We start from the raw sequence: 21,303 nt of genomic DNA on the forward strand, positions 1-21,303 counted from the left end.
CATCTCCTGTTTCTGTAGAGTGAACCAGAATGGCCCATAGGGCAGGAGTCCATCTCCTGTTTCTGTAGAGTGAACCAGAAAGGCCCGTAGGGCAGGAGTCCATCTCCTGTTTCTGTAGAGTGAACCAGAAAGGCCCGTAGGGCAGGAGTCCATCTCCTGTTTCTGTAGAGTGGACCAGAATGGCCCGTAGGGCAGGAGTCCATCTCCTGTTTCTGTAGAGTGGACCAGAACGGCCCATAGTGCAGGAGTCCATCTCCTGTTTCTGTAGAGTGAACAAAAAGGCAAGCCACTCTGAAGGTGACCTGAGCTGAGCTGGAGTCCATCTCCTGTTTCTGTAGAGTGAACCAGAACGGCCCGTAGGGCAGGAGTCCATCTCCTGTTTCTGTAGAGTGGACCAGAACAGCCCGTAGGGCAGGAATCCATCTCCTGTTTCTGTAGAGTGAACCAGAACGGCCCGTAGGGCAGGAATCCATCTCCTGTTTCTGTAGAGTGAACCAGAACGGCCAGTAGGGCAGGAATCCATCTCCTGTTTCTGTAGAGTGAACCAGAACGGCCCGTAGGGCAGGAGTCCATCTCCTGTTTCTGTAGAGTGAACCAGAACGGTCCTTAGGGCAGGAGTCCATCTCCTGTTTCTGTAGAGTGAACCAGAACGGTCCATAGGGCAGGAGTCCATCTCCTGTTTCTGTAGAGTGAACCAGAACGGCCCATAGGGCAGGACTCCATCTCCTGTTTCTGTAGAGTGAACCAGAACGGCCCATAGGGCAGGACTCCATCTCCTGTTTCTGTAGAGTGAACCAGAACGGCCCATAGGGCAGGACTCATCTCCTGTTTCTGTAGAGTGAACCAGAACGGCCCATAGGGCAGGACTCCATCTCCTGTTTCTGTAGAGTGAACCAGAACGGTCCATAGGGCAGGACTCCATCTCCTGTTTCTGTAGAGTGAACCAGAACGGCCCATAGGGCAGGAGTCTATCTCCTGTTTCTGTAGAGTGGACCAGAATGGCCCATAGGGCTGGAGTCCATCTCCTGTTTCTGTAGAGTGGACCAGAACGGCCCATAGGGCAGGACTCCATCTCCTGTTTCTGTAGAGTGAACCAGAACGGCCCATAGGGCAGGACTCCATCTCCTGTTTCTGTAGAGTGAACCAGAACGGCCCATAGGGCAGGAGACCATCTCCTGTTTCTGTAGAGTGAACCAGAACGGCCCATAGGGCAGGAATCCATCTCCTGTTTCTGTAGAGTGAACCAGAATGGCCCATAGGGCAGGAGTCCATCTCCTGTTTCTGTAGAGTGAACCAGAACGGCCCATAGGGCAGGAATCCATCTCCTGTTTCTGTAGAGTGAACCAGAACGGCCCATAGGGCAGGAGACCATCTCCTGTTTCTGTAGAGTGAACCAGAACGGCCCATAGGGCAGGAGACCATCTCCTGTTTCTGTAGAGTGAATCAGAACGGCCCATAGGGCAGGAATCCATCTCCTGTTTCTGTAGAGTGAACCAGAACGGCCCATAGGGCAGGAATCCATCTCCTGTTTCTGTAGAGTGAACCAGAACGGCCCATAGGGCAGGAATCCATCTCCTGTTTCTGTAGAGTGAACCAGAACGGCCCATAGGGCAGGAGACCATCTCCTGTTTCTGTAGAGTGAACCAGAACGGCCCATAGGGCAGGAATCCATCTCCTGTTTCTGTAGAGTGAACCAGAACGGCCCATAGGGCAGGAGACCATCTCCTGTTTCTGTAGAGTGAACCAGAACGGCCCATAGGGCAGGAGTCCATCTCCTGTTTCTGTAGAGTGAACCAGAACGGCCCATAGGGCAGGACTCCATCTCCTGTTTCTGTAGAGTGAACCAGAACGGCCCATAGGGCAGGAGTCTATCTCCTGTTTCTGTAGAGTGGACCAGAATGGCCCATAGGGCTGGAGTCCATCTCCTGTTTCTGTAGAGTGAACCAGAACGGCCCATAGGGCAGGAATCCATCTCCTGTTTCTGTAGAGTGAACCAGAACGGCCCATAGGGCAGGAATCCATCTCCTGTTTCTGTAGAGTGAACCAGAACGGCCCATAGGGCAGGAGTCCATCTCCTGTTTCTGTAGAGTGAACCAGAACGGCCCATAGGGCAGGACTCCATCTCCTGTTTCTGTAGAGTGAACCAGAACGGCCCGTAGGGCAGGAGTCCATCTCCTGTTTCTGTAGAGTGAACCAGAATGGCCCGTAGGGCAGGAGACCATCTCCTGTTTCTGTAGAGTGAACCAGAACGGCCCATAGGGCAGGAGACCATCTCCTGTTTCTGTAGAGTGAACCAGAACGGCCCATAGGGCAGGAGACCATCTCCTGTTTCTGTAGAGTGGACCAGAACGGCCCATAGGGCAGGAGACCATCTCCTGTTTCTGTAGAGTGGACCAGAACGGCCCATAGGGCAGGAGACCATCTCCTGTTTCTGTAGAGTGAACCAGAACGGCCCATAGGGCAGGAGTCCATCTCCTGTTTCTGTAGAGTGAACCAGAACGGCCCATAGGGCAGGACTCCATCTCCTGTTTCTGTAGAGTGAACCAGAACGGCCCATAGGGCAGGACTCCATCTCCTGTTTCTGTAGAGTGAACCAGAACGGCCCATAGGGCAGGAGTCTATCTCCTGTTTCTGTAGAGTGGACCAGAATGGCCCATAGGGCTGGAGTCCATCTCCTGTTTCTGTAGAGTGAACCAGAACGGCCCATAGGGCAGGAATCCATCTCCTGTTTCTGTAGAGTGAACCAGAACGGCCCATAGGGCAGGAATCCATCTCCTGTTTCTGTAGAGTGAACCAGAACGGCCCATAGGGCAGGAGTCCATCTCCTGTTTCTGTAGAGTGAACCAGAACGGCCCATAGGGCAGGACTCCATCTCCTGTTTCTGTAGAGTGAACCAGAACGGCCCATAGGGCAGGAGTCTATCTCCTGTTTCTGTAGAGTGGACCAGAATGGCCCATAGGGCTGGAGTCCATCTCCTGTTTCTGTAGAGTGGACCAGAACGGCCCATAGGGCAGGACTCCATCTCCTGTTTCTGTGGAGTGAACCAGAACGGCCCGTAGGGCAGGACTCCATCTCCTGTTTCTGTAGAGTGAACCAGAACGGCCCGTGGGGCAGGAATCCATCTCCTGTTTCTGTAGAGTGAACCAGAACGGCCCGTGGGGCAGGAGTCCATCTCCTGTTTCTGTAGAGTGAACCAGAACGGCCCGTAGGGCAGGAGTCCATCTCCTGTTTCTGTAGAGTGAACCAGAATGGCCCGTAGGGCAGGAGACCATCTCCTGTTTCTGTAGAGTGAACCAGAACGGCCCATAGGGCAGGAGACCATCTCCTGTTTCTGTAGAGTGAACCAGAATGGCCCATAGGGCAGGAGACCATCTCCTGTTTCTGTAGAGTGGACCAGAACGGCCCATAGGGCAGGAGACCATCTCCTGTTTCTGTAGAGTGGACCAGAACGGCCCATAGGGCAGGAGTCCATCTCCTGTTTCTGTAGAGTGAACCAGAACGGCCCATAGGGCAGGAGTCCATCTCCTGTTTCTGTAGAGTGAACCAGAACGGCCCATAGGGCAGGAGTCCATCTCCTGTTTCTGTAGAGTGAACCAGAACGGCCCATAGGGCAGGAATCCATCTCCTGTTTCTGTAGAGTGGACCAGAACGGCCCATAGGGCAGGAGTCCATCTCCTGTTTCTGTAGAGTGAACCAGAACGGCCCATAGGGCAGGAGTCCATCTCCTGTTTCTGTAGAGTGAACCAGAACGGCCCATAGGGCAGGAGTCCATCTCCTGTTTCTGTAGAGTGAACCAGAACGGTCCATAGGGCAGGAATCCATCTCCTGTTTCTGTAGAGTGAACCAGAACGGTCCATAGGGCAGGAGTCCATCTCCTGTTTCTGTAGAGTGAACCAGAACGGTCCATAGGGCAGGAATCCATCTCCTGTTTCTGTAGAGTGAACCAGAATGGCCCATAGGGCAGGAGACCATCTCCTGTTTCTGTAGAGTGGACCAGAACGGCCCATAGGGCAGGAGACCATCTCCTGTTTCTGTAGAGTGGACCAGAACGGCCCATAGGGCAGGAGTCCATCTCCTGTTTCTGTAGAGTGAACCAGAACGGCCCATAGGGCAGGAGTCCATCTCCTGTTTCTGTAGAGTGAACCAGAACGGCCCATAGGGCAGGAGTCCATCTCCTGTTTCTGTAGAGTGAACCAGAACGGCCCATAGGGCAGGAATCCATCTCCTGTTTCTGTAGAGTGGACCAGAACGGCCCATAGGGCAGGAGTCCATCTCCTGTTTCTGTAGAGTGAACCAGAACGGCCCATAGGGCAGGAGTCCATCTCCTGTTTCTGTAGAGTGAACCAGAACGGCCCATAGGGCAGGAGTCCATCTCCTGTTTCTGTAGAGTGAACCAGAACGGTCCATAGGGCAGGAATCCATCTCCTGTTTCTGTAGAGTGAACCAGAACGGTCCATAGGGCAGGAGTCCATCTCCTGTTTCTGTAGAGTGAACCAGAACGGTCCATAGGGCAGGAATCCATCTCCTGTTTCTGTAGAGTGAATCAGAACGGCCCGTAGGGCAGGAGTCCATCTCCTGTTTCTGTAGAGTGAACCAGAACGGCCCATAGGGCAGGAGTCCATCTCCTGTTTCTGTAGAGTGAACCAGAACGGTCCATAGGGCAGGAGTCCATCTCCTGTTTCTGTAGAGTGAACCAGAACGGCCCATAGGGCAGGACTCCATCTCCTGTTTCTGTAGAGTGAACCAGAACGGCCCATAGGGCAGGACTCCATCTCCTGTTTCTGTAGAGTGAACCAGAACGGCCCATAGGGCAGGACTCATCTCCTGTTTCTGTAGAGTGAACCAGAACGGCCCATAGGGCAGGACTCCATCTCCTGTTTCTGTAGAGTGAACCAGAATGGTCCATAGGGCTGGACTCCATCTCCTGTTTCTGTAGAGTGAACCAGAACGGCCCATAGGGCAGGAGTCTATCTCCTGTTTCTGTAGAGTGGACCAGAATGGCCCATAGGGCTGGAGTCCATCTCCTGTTTCTGTAGAGTGGACCAGAACGGCCCATAGGGCAGGACTCCATCTCCTGTTTCTGTAGAGTGAACCAGAACGGCCCATAGGGCAGGACTCCATCTCCTGTTTCTGTAGAGTGAACCAGAACGGCCCATAGGGCAGGAGACCATCTCCTGTTTCTGTAGAGTGAACCAGAACGGCCCATAGGGCAGGAATCCATCTCCTGTTTCTGTAGAGTGAACCAGAATGGCCCATAGGGCAGGAGTCCATCTCCTGTTTCTGTAGAGTGAACCAGAACGGCCCATAGGGCAGGAATCCATCTCCTGTTTCTGTAGAGTGAACCAGAACGGCCCATAGGGCAGGAGACCATCTCCTGTTTCTGTAGAGTGAACCAGAACGGCCCATAGGGCAGGAGACCATCTCCTGTTTCTGTAGAGTGAACCAGAACGGCCCATAGGGCAGGAATCCATCTCCTGTTTCTGTAGAGTGAACCAGAACGGCCCATAGGGCAGGAATCCATCTCCTGTTTCTGTAGAGTGAACCAGAACGGCCCATAGGGCAGGAATCCATCTCCTGTTTCTGTAGAGTGAACCAGAACGGCCCATAGGGCAGGAGACCATCTCCTGTTTCTGTAGAGTGAACCAGAACGGCCCATAGGGCAGGAGTCTATCTCCTGTTTCTGTAGAGTGGACCAGAATGGCCCATAGGGCTGGAGTCCATCTCCTGTTTCTGTAGAGTGAACCAGAACGGCCCATAGGGCAGGAATCCATCTCCTGTTTCTGTAGAGTGAACCAGAACGGCCCATAGGGCAGGACTCCATCTCCTGTTTCTGTAGAGTGAACCAGAACGGCCCATAGGGCAGGAGTCCATCTCCTGTTTCTGTAGAGTGAACCAGAACGGCCCATAGGGCAGGACTCCATCTCCTGTTTCTGTAGAGTGAACCAGAACGGCCCATAGGGCAGGAGTCTATCTCCTGTTTCTGTAGAGTGGACCAGAATGGCCCATAGGACTGGAGTCCATCTCCTGTTTCTGTAGAGTGGACCAGAACGGCCCATAGGGCAGGACTCCATCTCCTGTTTCTGTGGAGTGAACCAGAACGGCCCGTAGGGCAGGACTCCATCTCCTGTTTCTGTAGAGTGAACCAGAACGGCCCGTGGGGCAGGAATCCATCTCCTGTTTCTGTAGAGTGAACCAGAACGGCCCGTGGGGCAGGAGTCCATCTCCTGTTTCTGTAGAGTGAACCAGAACGGCCCGTAGGGCAGGAGTCCATCTCCTGTTTCTGTAGAGTGAACCAGAACGGCCCGTAGGGCAGGAGACCATCTCCTGTTTCTGTAGAGTGAACCAGAACGGCCCATAGGGCAGGAGACCATCTCCTGTTTCTGTAGAGTGAACCAGAACGGCCCATAGGGCAGGAGACCATCTCCTGTTTCTGTAGAGTGGACCAGAACGGCCCATAGGGCAGGAGACCATCTCCTGTTTCTGTAGAGTGGACCAGAACGGCCCATAGGGCAGGAGACCATCTCCTGTTTCTGTAGAGTGAACCAGAACGGCCCATAGGGCAGGAGTCCATCTCCTGTTTCTGTAGAGTGAACCAGAACGGCCCATAGGGCAGGAGTCTATCTCCTGTTTCTGTAGAGTGGACCAGAATGGCCCGTAGGGCAGGAGACCATCTCCTGTTTCTGTAGAGTGAACCAGAACGGCCCATAGGGCAGGAGACCATCTCCTGTTTCTGTAGAGTGAACCAGAATGGCCCATAGGGCAGGAGACCATCTCCTGTTTCTGTAGAGTGGACCAGAACGGCCCATAGGGCAGGAGACCATCTCCTGTTTCTGTAGAGTGGACCAGAACGGCCCATAGGGCAGGAGTCCATCTCCTGTTTCTGTAGAGTGAACCAGAACGGCCCATAGGGCAGGAGTCCATCTCCTGTTTCTGTAGAGTGAACCAGAACGGCCCATAGGGCAGGAGTCCATCTCCTGTTTCTGTAGAGTGAACCAGAACGGCCCCTAGGGCAGGAATCCATCTCCTGTTTCTGTAGAGTGGACCAGAACGGCCCATAGGGCAGGAGTCCATCTCCTGTTTCTGTAGAGTGAACCAGAACGGCCCATAGGGCAGGAGTCCATCTCCTGTTTCTGTAGAGTGAACCAGAACGGCCCATAGGGCAGGAGTCCATCTCCTGTTTCTGTAGAGTGAACCAGAACGGTCCATAGGGCAGGAATCCATCTCCTGTTTCTGTAGAGTGAACCAGAACGGTCCGTAGGGCAGGAGTCCATCTCCTGTTTCTGTAGAGTGAACCAGAACGGTCCATAGGGCAGGAATCCATCTCCTGTTTCTGTAGAGTGAACCAGAACGGCCCGTAGGGCAGGAGTCCATCTCCTGTTTCTGTAGAGTGAACCAGAACGGCCCATAGGGCAGGAATCCATCTCCTGTTTCTGTAGAGTGGACCAGAACGGCCCGTAGGGCAGGAGTCCATCTCCTGTTTCTGTAGAGTGAACAAAAAGGCAAGCCACTCTGAAGATGACCTGAGCTGAGCTAGAGTCCATCTCCTGTTTTAGTGATAATGATAATAATTACATGTATAAAATGTGAATGGAGGACAAATTAAATGCTGTATGAACATGTAAACTAATGTATCTGGGACGTCATGCTATATTACCTCTTCATGTGTCTTATTGTGTTTTATGTGTTGAATAAACCATCTCACTAGACACTTGCATCTTTCTCTGTGGAACTTGGTGGGCCTTACTTTGTAAGTCACAGCAAACTATGTTTCATTTGTAAAAAAATCTGGGATTGGGATTTTAACCAGTTGAATGAAAGGGCAAAATGTAGATTTCCACCTAAATAAACTTACCCAAACATTATTATTTTTCATGAGGAGGCTACAAACAATAACGGGCAATGTTGCGTAGCTTTAGAAAGGAAATCCCCTTCCTGGTTAAAATAGCTAGAAATTGCTGATGTACATTGTACAAATATTATGAAAATCATAGATTTTTTCAGATTCAACAAAACTGGGGCAATAGGGCTTGAAATGACGGATAGTATTTCTAAATATAGTAACAATCAAATGATAAACGACTTCCTAAAGTTTTCACATTTTTTATAACTAAAATAAATATGATTAAACTTAGTGACAGTACAATATGAGCGCATAACAAATTCTTCAGTGTTAAATCAACAGGCTCCTGAGTGGAGCAGCGGTCTAAGGCACTGTTGTATCACAACCAGCTGTGATTGGGAGTCCCATAGGGCGGCACACAATTGGCCCAGCATCGTCCGGGTTTGGCCGGTGTAGACCGTCATTGTAATTAAGAATTTGTTCTTAACTGACTTGCCTTGTTCACATGAACCCTAACAGTGTTACATTTCAAATTGGGCCAGTGTCTATACGGTCCAAACTTTTGAGTGTTACATTAACACTGTACTCAGTGCTGATGCTGTTACACTTTGTCAGTGTTAGGGCATTAACACTTTCAGTGTTATGCAATAACACCTCATGTAGTAGTTTTAACACCAGGAAGTGTTTATTGTTTACCCCAATGGAGTTCTACAATAACACCTCATATAGTAGTTTTAACACCAGGAAGTGTTTATTGTTTACCCCAATGGAGTTCTACAATAACACCTCATATAGTAGTTTTAACACCAGGAAGTGTTTATTGTTTACCCCAATGGAGTTCTACAATAACACCTCATATAGTAGTTTTAAACACTACATCAAGAGGTCCGTATTTCTTGACAAGGTCAATGTTGAGTTAAGGACATTACAAACTACACTCACAAGTCTTTATTGCTACATGCTCTTATGTAAACATTTAAGACATCAGAACTAGCAGCAGACATTATAACATGTAAATTAGCGCAAGCATAGACCAGTTAAAGTGATACAACACTGCCTCTCACGGGTGGCCAAAAATAACCATTTGAAAGCCATGCCCCCAATAAGGCACACCTCGAGTATAATTTCCCGGTGTGCATTGCCTTTTCCAGTGAATTGTAGAGTTACCACTGATCTGTATGTGTTGGTGATGCTAATGTTCAGTCCTGTGGACTTCACCAAGAGAGTTCCTAATGTATGTTATCAATAAAATGTAACCGTTAATGATAATACATCACATACACTGAGTGTACAAAATATTAAGAACACCTACTCTTTCCATGACAAATCACATCAAATCAATTCACATTTGATTTATTACATACACATGGTTAGTGCTAATTACGGCTGCTAGAATCCTGACTAGAACCAAAACATTTGATCATATTACTCCAGTGCTAGCCTCAATACACTGGCTTCCTGTTAAGGCTCGGGCTGATTTCAAGGTTTTACTGCTAACCTACAAAGCAGTACATGGGCTTGCCCCTACCTATCTTTCCGATTTGGTCCTGCCGTACATACCTACACGTACGCTACGGTCACAAGACGCAGGCCTCCTAATTGTCCCTAGAATTTCTAAGCAAACAGCTGGAGGCAGGGCTTTCTCCTACAGAGCTCCATTTTTATGGAATGGTCTGCCTACCCATGTGAGAGACGCAGACTCAGTCTCAGCCTTTAAGTCTTTACTGAAGACTCATCTCTATATCTCTATATCTCTATATGATTGAGTGTAGTCTGGCCCAGGAGTGTAAAGGTGAACGGAAAGGCTCTGGAGCAACGAACCGCCCTTGCTGTCTCTGCCTGGCCGGTTCCCCTCTTTCCACTGGGATTCTCTACCTCTAACCCTATTACAGTGGCTGAGTCACTGAATTACTACGGCTCTTTCATACCATCCCAGGAGGGGTGCGTCACTTGAGTGGGTTGAGTCACTGATGTGATCTTCCTGTCTGGGTTGGCGCCCCCCCCCATGGGTTGTGCCGTGGCGGAGGTCTTTGTGGGCTATACTCGGCCTTGTCTCAGGATGGTAAGTTGGTGGTTGAAGATATCCCTCTAGTGGTGTAGGGGCTGTCCTTTGGCAAAGTGGGTGGGGTTATATCCTTCCTGTTTGGCCCTCTCCTGTCCGGGGGTGTCCTCGGATGAGGCCACAGTGTCTCCTGACCCCTCCTGTCTCAGCCTCCAGTATTTATGTTGCAGTAGTTTGTGTCGGGGGGCTAGGGTCAGTTATATCTGGAGTACTTCTCCTGTCCTATCCGGTGTCCTGTGTGAATTTAAGTATGCGCTCTCTAATTCTCTCTTTCTCTCTTTCTTTCTCTCTCTCGGAGGACCTGAGCCCTAAGACCATGCCTCAGGACTACCTGACATGATGACTCCTTGCTGTCCCCAGTTCACCTGGCCGTGCTGCTACTCCAGTTTCAACTGCCCTGCCTGTGATTATTATTATTTGACCATGCTGGTCATTTATGAACATTTGAACATCTTGTCCATGTTCTGTTATAATCTCCACCCGGCATATCCAGAAGAGGACTGGCCACCCCACATAGCCTGGGTCCTCTCTAGGTTTCTTCCTAGGTTTTGGCCTTTCTAGGGAGTTTTTCCTAGCCACCGTGCTTCTACACTTGCATTACTTGCTGTTTGGGGTTTTAGGCTGGGTTTCTGTACAGCACTTTGAGATATCAGCTAATGTACGAAGGGCTATATAAATACATTTGATTTGATTTGATTTGATTCGATTTGAAGGTGACTGAGCCCCCAGGTGACTGAGCCCCCAGTTGACTAGGCCCCAGGTGACTGAGCCCCCAGGTGACCGAGCCCCCAGGTGACTGAGCCCCCAGGTGACTAGGCCCCAGGTTACTGAGCCTCATTCAGCCTCATTTACTGCCTTTAAAAACATAGCTGATATGGCTGACTTGCTTTAACAAATGTGGTTTCTACTGACAATTGAGATGTACAAACTATGGTATAAGGGGATGACATGCAGATAAGAGGCAATCCAAAATGGGCCATTTTTAGAATTTGGGTTTGACTTTTATTACAATGTTGATAAAAACACAAGTCATCCCACAGTCAGACAGATGAAGCAACAGAAACACCGTCTTCTTCTGCTTCTTCTGTCCATTACATTCCAATCAGGAGGGTCTCCAGGTAAACAAACAACAACAACAACAACAACAACAACAAACATGATTGTGAGGTCACTTCCCAAATGGCTCCCGATTCCCGTCTTTTGAGAAGATCACATCAACACAATAAAGGGAACAGGGTGTCTTTTGAGAAGATCACATCAGCACTATAAAGGGAACAGGGTGTCTTTTGAGAAGATCACATCAACACTATAAAGGGAACAGGGTGTCTTTTGAGAAGATCACATCAACACAATAAAGGGAACAGGGTGTCTTTTGAGAAGATCACATCAGCACTATAAAGGGAACAGGGTGTCTTTTGAGAAGATCACATCAGCACTATAAAGGGAACAGGGTGTCTTTTGAGAAGATCACATCAACACTATAAAGGGAACAGGGTGTCTTTTGAGAAGATCACATCAACACTATAAAGGGAACAGGGTGTCTTTTGAGAAGATCACATCAGCACTATAAAGGGAACAGGGTGACTTTTGAGAAGCACAGCTAATCAGTATTCTGAATCTCAGACGTGTCCTAGGCCAGTTTGAGCAGTTCTGTAACCATGACGCCCACCCCGTCAAACACCTCGTGTATGGGAGCGTTACACATGAAGGCGGAGGAGGTGACCAGCTTGTTCTTCACATCGATGTGGACCTCCCCCACTTTCTTATTCACGTGTTTACAGCCCAGCTCCTTCATGGAAGTTGCCGTCTGGGCATGGGGCCATCTAGTGGCAGGAGGGAGAAGAAAAGCAGCAGGGTTAAAAACATACTGCTTTGTCCTGTTAAAACATATCAGCACACACACACACACACACACACACACACACACACACACACACACACACACACACACACACACACACACACACACACACACACACACACACACACACACACACACACACACACACACACACACACACACACACACACACACACACACACACACACACACACACACACATATTGTAACTCACCTCTCACACTCCTTGTCCTGTCCCACGGTGACCTCACACCCCGGCAGAGCCTTAGCAGCTAGGACAGGGGAGATGCAGCACATAGCCAGGGGCTTGCCTGCAGCGTGGAACCCCTTAATCAGCTTCTCTACTTGGGGTTGAACCGTGAACTCCTTCCCCTTCACAGCCCAGTCAGACAGATTTTTAGCCACGCCAAAACCACCTGCAAAACACAACACAGTTCAGTTGAGAGGAGAACCGCGGAGACCAGTGGTTTTGTTTTGTTTGGGGTTGGTGGGAGTAGAAAGATTGAAATGAAGTCATAGTGAAAGAGTGATGACATAGTAACAGAGATATAGCATAAAGGATAGATGATATAGTAACAGAGATATAAGGATAGATGATATAGTAACAGAGATATAGAATAAAGGATAGATGATATAGTAACAGAGATATAGAATAAAGGATAGATGATATAGTAACAGAGATATAGCATAAAGGATAGATGACATAGTAACAGAGATATAAGGATAGATGATATAGTAACAGAGATATAGAATAAAGGAGAGATGATATAGTAACAGAGATATAGAATAAAGGATAGATGATATAGTAACAGAGATATAGAATAAAGGATAGATGATATAGTAACAGAGATATAGAATAAAGGAGAGATGATATAGTAACAGAGATATAGAATAAAGGATAGATGATATAGTAACAGAGATATAGAATAAAGGATAGATGATATAGTAACAGAGATATAGAATAAAGGAGAGATGATATAGTAACAGAGATATAGAATAAAGGAGAGATGATATAGTAACAGAGATATAGAATAAAGGAGAGATGATATAGTAACAGAGATATAGAATAAAGGAGAGATGATATAGTAACAGAGATAAAGAATAAAGGAGAGATGATATAGATTAAAGGGGAGATGATATAGTAACAGAGATATAGAATAAAGGAGAGATGATATAGTAACAGAGATATAGAATAAAGGAGAGATGATATAGTAACAGAGATATAGAATAAAGGATAGATGATATAGTAACAGAGATATAGAATAAAGGATAGATGATATAGTAACAGAGATATAGAATAAAGGATAGATGATATAGTAACAGAGATATAGAATAAAGGAGAGATGATATAGTAACAGAGATATAGAATAAAGGAGAGATGACATAGTAACAGAGATATAGAATAAAGGATAGATGATATAGATTAAAGGGGAGATGATATAGTAACAGAGATATAGAATAAAGGAGAGATGATATAGTAACAGATATATAGAATAAAGGAGAGATGATATAGTAACAGATATATAGAATAAAGGAGAGATTATATAGTAACAGATATATAGAATAAAGGAGAGATGATATAGTAACAGAGATATAAGGATAGATGATATAGTAACAGAGATATAGCATAAAGGAGAGATGATATAGTAACAGAGATAAAGAATAAAGGAGAGATGATATAGATTAAAGGGGAGATGATATAGTAACAGAGATATAGAATAAAGGAGAGATGATATAGTAACAGATATATAGAATAAAGGAGAGATGATATAGTAACAGATATATAGAATAAAGGAGAGATGATATAGTAACAGATATATAGAATAAAGGAGAGATGAGATAGATGGTAACGAACTGGAAATGATCCTCTATGTACATAGGTAGCTAGCTAAATTGTGACATTTTGATTAAATACAAAACATTAAGTTGCTAGTTGAAGTGATTTTAAAGTGTATTTACGCAGGTAGTAGTGTCAAGTATTCAAACAATTATCAAGGCGGTGGCCCGTTCCTGTAGGTTCATGCTCTACAACATCCGCAGAGTACGACCCTGCCTCACACAGGAAGCGGCGCAGGTCCTAATCCAGGCACTTGTCATCTCCTGTCTGGATTACTGCAACTCGCTGTTGGCTGGGCTCCCTGCCTGTGCCATTAAACCCCTACAACTCATCCAGAACGCCGCAGCCCGTCTAGTGTTCAACCTTCCCAAGTTCTCTCACGTCACCCCGCTCCTCCGCTCTCTCCACTGGCTTCCAGTTGAATGCATCCGCTACAAGACCATGGTGCTTGCCTACGGAGCTGTGAGGGGAACGGCACCTCAGTACCTCCAGGCTCTGATCAGGCCCTACACCCAAATAAGCGCACTGCGTTCATCCACCTCTGGCCTGCTCGCCTCCCTACCACTGAGGAAGTACAGTTCCCGCTCAGCCCAGTCAAAACTGTTCGCTGCTCTGGCTCCCCAATGGTGGAACAAACTCCCTCACGACGCCAGGACAGCGGAGTCAATCACCACCTTCCGGAGACACCTGAAACCCCACCTCTTTAAGGAATACCTAGGATAGGATAAAGTAATCCTTCTCACCCCCCCTTAAAATATTTAGATGCACTATTGTAAAGTGGTTGTTCCACTGGATGTCATACGGTGAATGCACCAATTTGTAAGTCGCTCTGGATAAGAGCGTCTGCTAAATGACTTAAATGTTAAATGTAAATGTAATGATATAGTAACAGATATATAGAATAAAGGATAGATGATATAGTAACAGAGATATAGAATAAAGGAGAGATGATATAGTAACAGAGATATAGAATAAAGGATAGATGATATAGTAACAGAGATATAGAATAAAGGAGAGATGATATAGTAACAGAGATATAGAATAAAGGAGAGATGATATAGTAACAGAGATATAGAATAAAGGAGAGATGGTATAGTAACAGAGATATAGAATAAAGGATAGATTACATAGTTTGTAAGTCGCTCTGGATAAGAGCGCCTGCTAAATGACTTAAATGTAAATGTAAAATGTAATAAAGGAGAGATGACATAGTAACAGAGATATAGCATAAAGGAGAGATGACATAGTAACAGAGATATAGAATAAAGGAGAGATGACATAGTAACAGAGATATAGAATAAAGGAGAGATGATATAGTAACAGAGATATAGAATAAAGGAGAGATGATATAGTAACAGAGATATAGAATAAAGGAGAGATGATATAGTAAAAGAGATATAGAATAAAGGAGAGATGATATAGAATAAAGGAGAGATGATATAGTAACAGAGATATAGAATAAAGGAGAGATGATATAGTAACAGAGATATAGAATATATATATATATATAGAGCAGGACGTCATTTCCGGTCACAACTTGCAGGCTTGTTTTCGAATTGCTGTGCGTTTTGTTGCCAACCTATTTTGCTACCTGACAACTTTACGGGTTTCACTTTTTAATTACCGTTCATATATTTATTTTTTCCTCGACTTTTTCACTCCGGATGCTTTATCTGGACACGATTCGTCAGGACCTCCAACAGCCGAAGCTAAGTAGTAACATTAACATGATGCCTTCTAATTGCAGCCGCTGTGCTCGCCTTACGGCGAGGATAGCTGTACTGCAAGCCCAGCTTCAGACGCAATCGTTAGGCAAGGGTAATTTCAGTGTAGAAAAGGATGAAACAGCGTCTGTGCCACCAGTAAGTACAGATAGTAGTATAAATCCCCTGGCACAGTCCCCGCAGCCGGACAACTTTCTCACGGTTTCTGGAAGGAAATGCTGTAGGAACGCTCAACCGGTGTCGCTCATTCAGCAGACAGAAACGTTCTCCCCATTAAGCAGCGGGTCGGTGTCAGAGGCCGAGTCTTCTCTGGTCTCTACTCCTCCCGTTACGGGGTCTGAGACGCCGAAGCTTCCCACCATTAGCTCTGACAAATTGAAAACTCTAGTCATTGGCGACTCCATTACCCGCAGTATTAGACTTAAAGCGAATCATCCAGCGATCATACACTGTTTACCCGGGGGCAGGGCTACCGACGTTAAGGCTAATCTGAAGATGGTGCTGGCTAAAGCTAAAACTGGCCAGTGTAGAGAGTATAGAGATATTGTTATCCACGTCGGCACCAACGATGTTAGGATGAAACAGTCAGAGATCACCAAGCGCAACATAGCTTCTGCGTGCATATCAGCTAGAAAGATGTGTCGGCATCGAGTAATTGTCTCTGGCCCCCTCCCAGTTAGGGGGAGTGATGAGCTCTACAGCAGAGTCTCACAACTCAATCGCTGGTTGAAAACTGTTTTCTGCCCCTCCCAAAAGATAGAATTTGTAGATAATTGGCCCTCTTTCTGGGACTCACCCACAAACAGGACCAAGCCTGACCTGCTGAGGAGTGACGGACTCCATCCTAGCTGGAGGGGTGCTCTCATCTTATCTGCCAACATAGACAGGGCTCTAACTCCTCTAGCTCCACAATGAAATAGGGTGCAGGCCAGGCAGCAGGCTATTAGCCAGCCTGCCAGCATAGTGGAGTCTGCCACTAGCATAGTTAGTGTAGTCAGCTCAGCTATCACCATTGAGACCGTGTCTGTGCCTCGACCTAGGTTGGGCAAAACTAAACATGGCGGTGTTCGCCTTAGCAATCTCACTAGGATAATGACCACCTCCATTCCTGTCATTACTGAAAGAGATCATGATACCTCACATCTCAAAATAGGGCTACTTAATGTTAGATCCCTTACTTCAAAGGCAATTATAGTCAATTAACTAATCACTGATCATAATCTTGATGTGATTGGCCTGACTGAAACATGGCTTAAGCCTGATGAATTTACTGTGTTAAATGAGGCCTCACCTCCTGGCTACACTAGTGACCATATCCCCCCGTGCATCCCGCAAAGGCGGAGGTGTTACTAACATTTACGATAGCAAATTTCAATTTACAAAAAAAAAATGACGTTTTCGTCTTTTGAGCTTCTAGTCATGAAATCTATGCAGCCTACTCAATCACTTTTTATAGCTACTGTTTACAGGCCTCCTGGGCCATATACAGCTTTTCTCACTGAGTTCCCTGAATTCCTATCAGACCTTGTAGTCATTGCAGATAATATTCTAATCTTTGGTGACTTTAATATTCACATGGAAAAGTCCACAGACCCACTCCAAAAGGCTTTTGGAGCCATCATCGACTCAGTGGGTTTTGTCCAACATGTCTCTGGACCCACTCACTCTCACAGTCATACGCTGGACCTAGTTTTGTCCCATGGAATAAATGTTGTGGATCTTAATGTTTTTCCTCATAATCCTGGACTATCGGACCACCATTTTATTACGTTTGCAATTGCAACAAATAATCTGCTCAGACCCCAACCAAGGAACATCAAAAGTCGTGCTATAAATTCACAGACAACACAAAGATTCCTTGATGCCCTTCCAGACTCCCTCTGCCTACCCAAGGACGCCAGAGGACAAAAATCCGTTAACCACCTAACTGAGGATCTCAATTTAACCTTGCGCAATACCCTAGATGCAGTTGCACCCCTAAAAACTAAAAAAATGTCTCATAAAAAACTAGCTCCCTGGTACACAGAAAATACCCGAGCTCTGAAGCAAGCTTCCAGAAAATTGGAACGGAAATGGCGCCACACCAAACTGGAAGTCTTCCGACTAGCTTGGAAGGACGGTACCGTGCAGTACCGAAGAGCCCTTACTGCTGCTCGATCGTCCTATTTTTCTAACTTAATTGAGGAAAATAAGAACAATCCGAAATTCCTTTTTGATACTGTGGCAAAGCTAACTAAAAAGCAGCATTCCCCAAGAGAGGATGACTTGCACTTTAGCAGTGATAAATTCATGAACTTCTTTGAGGAAAAGATTATGATTATTAGAAAGCAAATTACGGACTCCTCTTTAAACCTGCGTATTCCTCCAAACCTCAGTTGTCCTGAGTCTGCACAACTCTGCCAGGACCTAGGATCAAGAGAGACGCTCAAGTGTTTTAGTACTATATCTCTTGACACAATGATGAAAATAATCATGGCCTCTAAACCTTCAAGCTGTATACTGGACCCTATTCCAACTAAACTACTGAAAGAGCTGCTTCCTGTGCTTGGCCCTCCTATGTTGAACATAATAAATGACTCTCTATCCACTGGATGTGTACCAAACTCACTAAAAGTGGCAGTAATAAAGCCTCTCTTGAAAAAGCCAAACCTTGACCCAGAAAATATAAAAAACTATCGGCCTATATCGAATCTTCCATTCCTCTCAAAGATTTTAGAGAAGGCTGTTGCGCAGCAACTCACTGCCTTCCTGAAGACAAACAATGTATATGAAATGCTTCAGTCTGGTTTTAGACCCCATCATAGCACTGAGACGGCACTTGTGAAGGTGGTAAATGACATTTTGATGGCATCGGACCGAGGCTCTGCATCTGTCCTCGTGCTCCTAGACCTTGACATCTGTCTGACCTAGACATCTGTCCTCGTGCTGCTTTTGATACCTTCGATCACCACATTCTTTTGGAGAGATTGGAAACCCAAATTGGTCTACACGGACATGTTCTGGCCTGGTTTAGGTCTTATCTGTCGGAAAGATATCAGTTTGTCTCTGTGAATGGTTTGTCCTCTGACAAATCAACTGTACATTTCGGTGTTCCTCAAGGTTCTGTTTTAGGACCACTATTGTTTTCACTATATATTTTACCTCTTGGGGATGTTATTCGAAAACATAATGTAAACTTTCACTGCTATGCGGATGACACACAGCTGTACATTTCAATGAAACATGGTGAAGCCCCAAAATTGCCCTCGCTAGAAGCATGTGTTTCAGACATAAGGAAGTGGATGGCTGCAAACTTTCTACTATTAAACTCGGACAAAACAGAGATGATTGTTCTAGGTCCCAAGAAACAAAGAGATCTTCTGTTGAATCTGACAATTAATCTTAATGGTTGTACAGTCGTCTCAAATAAAACTGTGAAGGACCTCGGCGTTACTCTGGACCCTGATCTCTCTTTTGAAGAACATATCAAGACCATTTCGAGGACAGCTTTTTTCCATCTACGTAACATTGCAAAAATCAGAAACTTTCTGTCCAAAAATGATGCAGAAAAATTAATCCATGCCTTTGTCACTTCTAGGTTAGACTACTGCAATGCTCTATTTTCCGGCTACCCGGATAAAGCACTAAATAAACTTCAGTTAGTGCTAAATACGGCTGCTAGAATCCTGACTAGAACCAAAAATTTGATCATATTACTCCAGTGCTAGCCTCTCTACACTGGCTTCCTGTCAAAGCAAGGGCTGATTTCAAGGTTTTACTGCTAACCTACAAAGCATTACATGGGCTTGCTCCTACCTACCTCTCTGATTTGGTCCTGCCGTACATACCTACATGTACGCTACGGTCACAAGACGCAGGCCTCCTAATTGTCCCTAGAATTTCTAAGCAAACAGCTGGAGGCAGGGCTTTCTCCTATAGAGCTCCATTTTTATGGAACGGTCTGCCTACCCATGTCAGAGACGCAAACTCGGTCTCAACCTTTAAGTCTTTACTGAAGACTCATCTCTTCAGTGGGTCATATGATTGAGTGTAGTCTGGCCCAGGAGTGGGAGGGTGAACGGAAAGGCTCTGGAGCAACGAACCGCCCTTGCTGTCTCTGCCTGGCCGGTTCCCCTCTTTCCACTGGGATTCTCTGCCTCTAACCCTGTTACGGGGGCTGAGTCACTGGCTTGCTGGGGCTCTCTCGTGCCGTCCCTGGGGGGGGGGTGCGTCACCTGGGTGGGTTGATTCACTGTTGTGGTCGGCCTGTCTGGGCCCCCCCCTTGGGTTGTACCGTGTCGGAGATCTTTGTGGGCTATACTCGGCCTTGTCTCAGGATGGTAAGTTGGTGGTTGAAGATTTCCCTCTAGTGGTGTGGGGGCTGTGCTTTGGCAAAGTGGGTGGGGTTATATCCTTCCTGTTTGGCCCTGTCCGGGGGTGTCCTCGGATGGGGCCACAGTGTCTCCTGACCCCTCCTGTCTCAGCCTCCAGTATTTATGCTGCAGTAGTTTATGTGTCGGGGGGCTAGGGTCAGTTTGTTTATCTGGAGTACTTCTCCTGTCCTATTCAGGTGTCCTGTGTGAATCTAAGTGTGCGTTCTCTAATTCTCTCCTTCTCTCTTTCTTTCTCTCTCTCGGAGGACCTGAGCCCTAGGACCATGCCCCAGGACTACCTGACATGATGTTTCCTTGCTGTCCCCAGTCCACCTGGCCATGCTGCTGCTCCAGTTTCAACTGGCCTGGGCCCTAGGACCATGTCCCAGGACTACCTGACATGAGGACTCCTTGCTGTCCCCAGTCCACCTGGCCATGCTCCTGCTCCAGTTTCAACTGTTCTGCCTTACTATTATTCAACCATGCTGGTCATTTATGAACATTTGAACATCTTGGCCACGTTCTGTTATAATCTCCACCCTCGGCACAGCCAGAAGAGGACTGGCCAACCCACATATGCTCTCTCTAATTCTCTCTTTCTTTCTCTCTCTCGGAGGACCTGAGCCCTAGGACCGTGCCCCAGGACTACCTGACATGATGGCTCCTTGCTGTCCCCAGTCCACCTGACTGTGCTGCTGCTCCAGTTTCAACTGTTCTGCCTTATTATTATTTGTCCATGCTGGTCATTTATGAACATTTGAACATCTTGGTCATGTTCTGTTATAATCTCTACCCGGCACAGCCAGAAGAGGACTGGCCACCCCACATAGCCCAGTTTCTCTCTAGGTTTCTTCCTAGGTTTTGGCCTTTCTAGGGAGTTTTTCCTAGCCACCGTGCTTTTACACCTGCATTGTTTGCTGTTTGGGGTTTTAGGCTGGGTTTCTGTACAGCACTTTGAGATATCAGCTGATGTACGAAGGGCTATATAAATAAATTTGATTTGATTTGATTTGAATAAAGGAGAGATGATATAGTAACTGAGATATAGAATAAAGGAGAGATGATCTAGCATAAAGGAGAGATGATATTGTAACAGAGATATAGAATAAAGGAGAGATGATATAGAATAAAGGAGAGATGATATAGTAACAGAGTTATAGAATAAAGGAGAGATGATATAGATTAAAGGAGAGATGATATAGTAACAGAGATATAGAATAAAGGAGAGATGATATAGTAACAGAGATATAGAATATAGGAGAGATGATATAGTAACAGAGATATAGAATAAAGGAGAGATGATATAGAATAAAGGAGAGATGATATAGTAACAGAGATATAGAATAAAGGAGAGATGATATAGTAACAGAGATATAGCATAAAGGAGAGATGATATAGTAAAAGAGATATAGGTTAAAGGAGAGATGATATAGTAACAGAGATATAGAATAAAGGAGAGATTATATAGCATAAAGGAGAGATGATATAGTAAAAGAGATATAGAATAAAGGAGAGATGATATAGTAACAGAGATATAGAATAAAGGAGAGATGATATAGTAACATAGATATAGAATAAAGGAGAGATGATATAGTAACAGAGATATAGAATAAAGGAGAGATGATAT

General features: G+C 46.2%; 1 protein-coding gene across 1 annotated transcript; it reads right to left on the reverse strand.

Moving 5' to 3' along the window:
* Window positions 1–10,879: 10,879 nt before the first annotated feature.
* Window positions 10,880–12,200, reverse strand: LOC124011181 (glutamine amidotransferase-like class 1 domain-containing protein 3, mitochondrial). Its single transcript, XM_046324291.1, has 2 exons — window positions 11,978–12,200; window positions 10,880–11,725 (listed from the first exon to the last, which is right to left on the reverse strand). Exons 1-2 carry the CDS (start codon window positions 12,058–12,060, stop codon window positions 11,533–11,535), a joined length of 276 nt encoding a protein of 91 aa, XP_046180247.1. The 5' UTR covers window positions 12,061–12,200; the 3' UTR covers window positions 10,880–11,532.
* Between the last annotated feature and the right edge of the window lie 9,103 nt (window positions 12,201–21,303).

The sequence above is a fragment of the Oncorhynchus gorbuscha genome, linkage group LG23, assembly GCF_021184085.1.
Source record: "Oncorhynchus gorbuscha isolate QuinsamMale2020 ecotype Even-year linkage group LG23, OgorEven_v1.0, whole genome shotgun sequence".
In the NCBI taxonomy this organism is placed as follows: domain Eukaryota; kingdom Metazoa; phylum Chordata; class Actinopteri; order Salmoniformes; family Salmonidae; genus Oncorhynchus; species Oncorhynchus gorbuscha.

What these genes read in the sequence shown, in the direction of transcription:
- LOC124011181 (XM_046324291.1), bottom strand. Translation starts at nt 12,060, where the DNA reads ATGTGCTGCATCTCCCCTGTCCTAGCTGCTAAGGCTCTGCCGGGGTGT. An exon ending in CAGGACAAGGAGTGTGAGAG is followed by an intron (nt 11,726 to 11,977) that starts GTGAGTTACAAT and finishes TCCTGCCACTAG; the next exon opens with ATGGCCCCATGCCCAGACGG.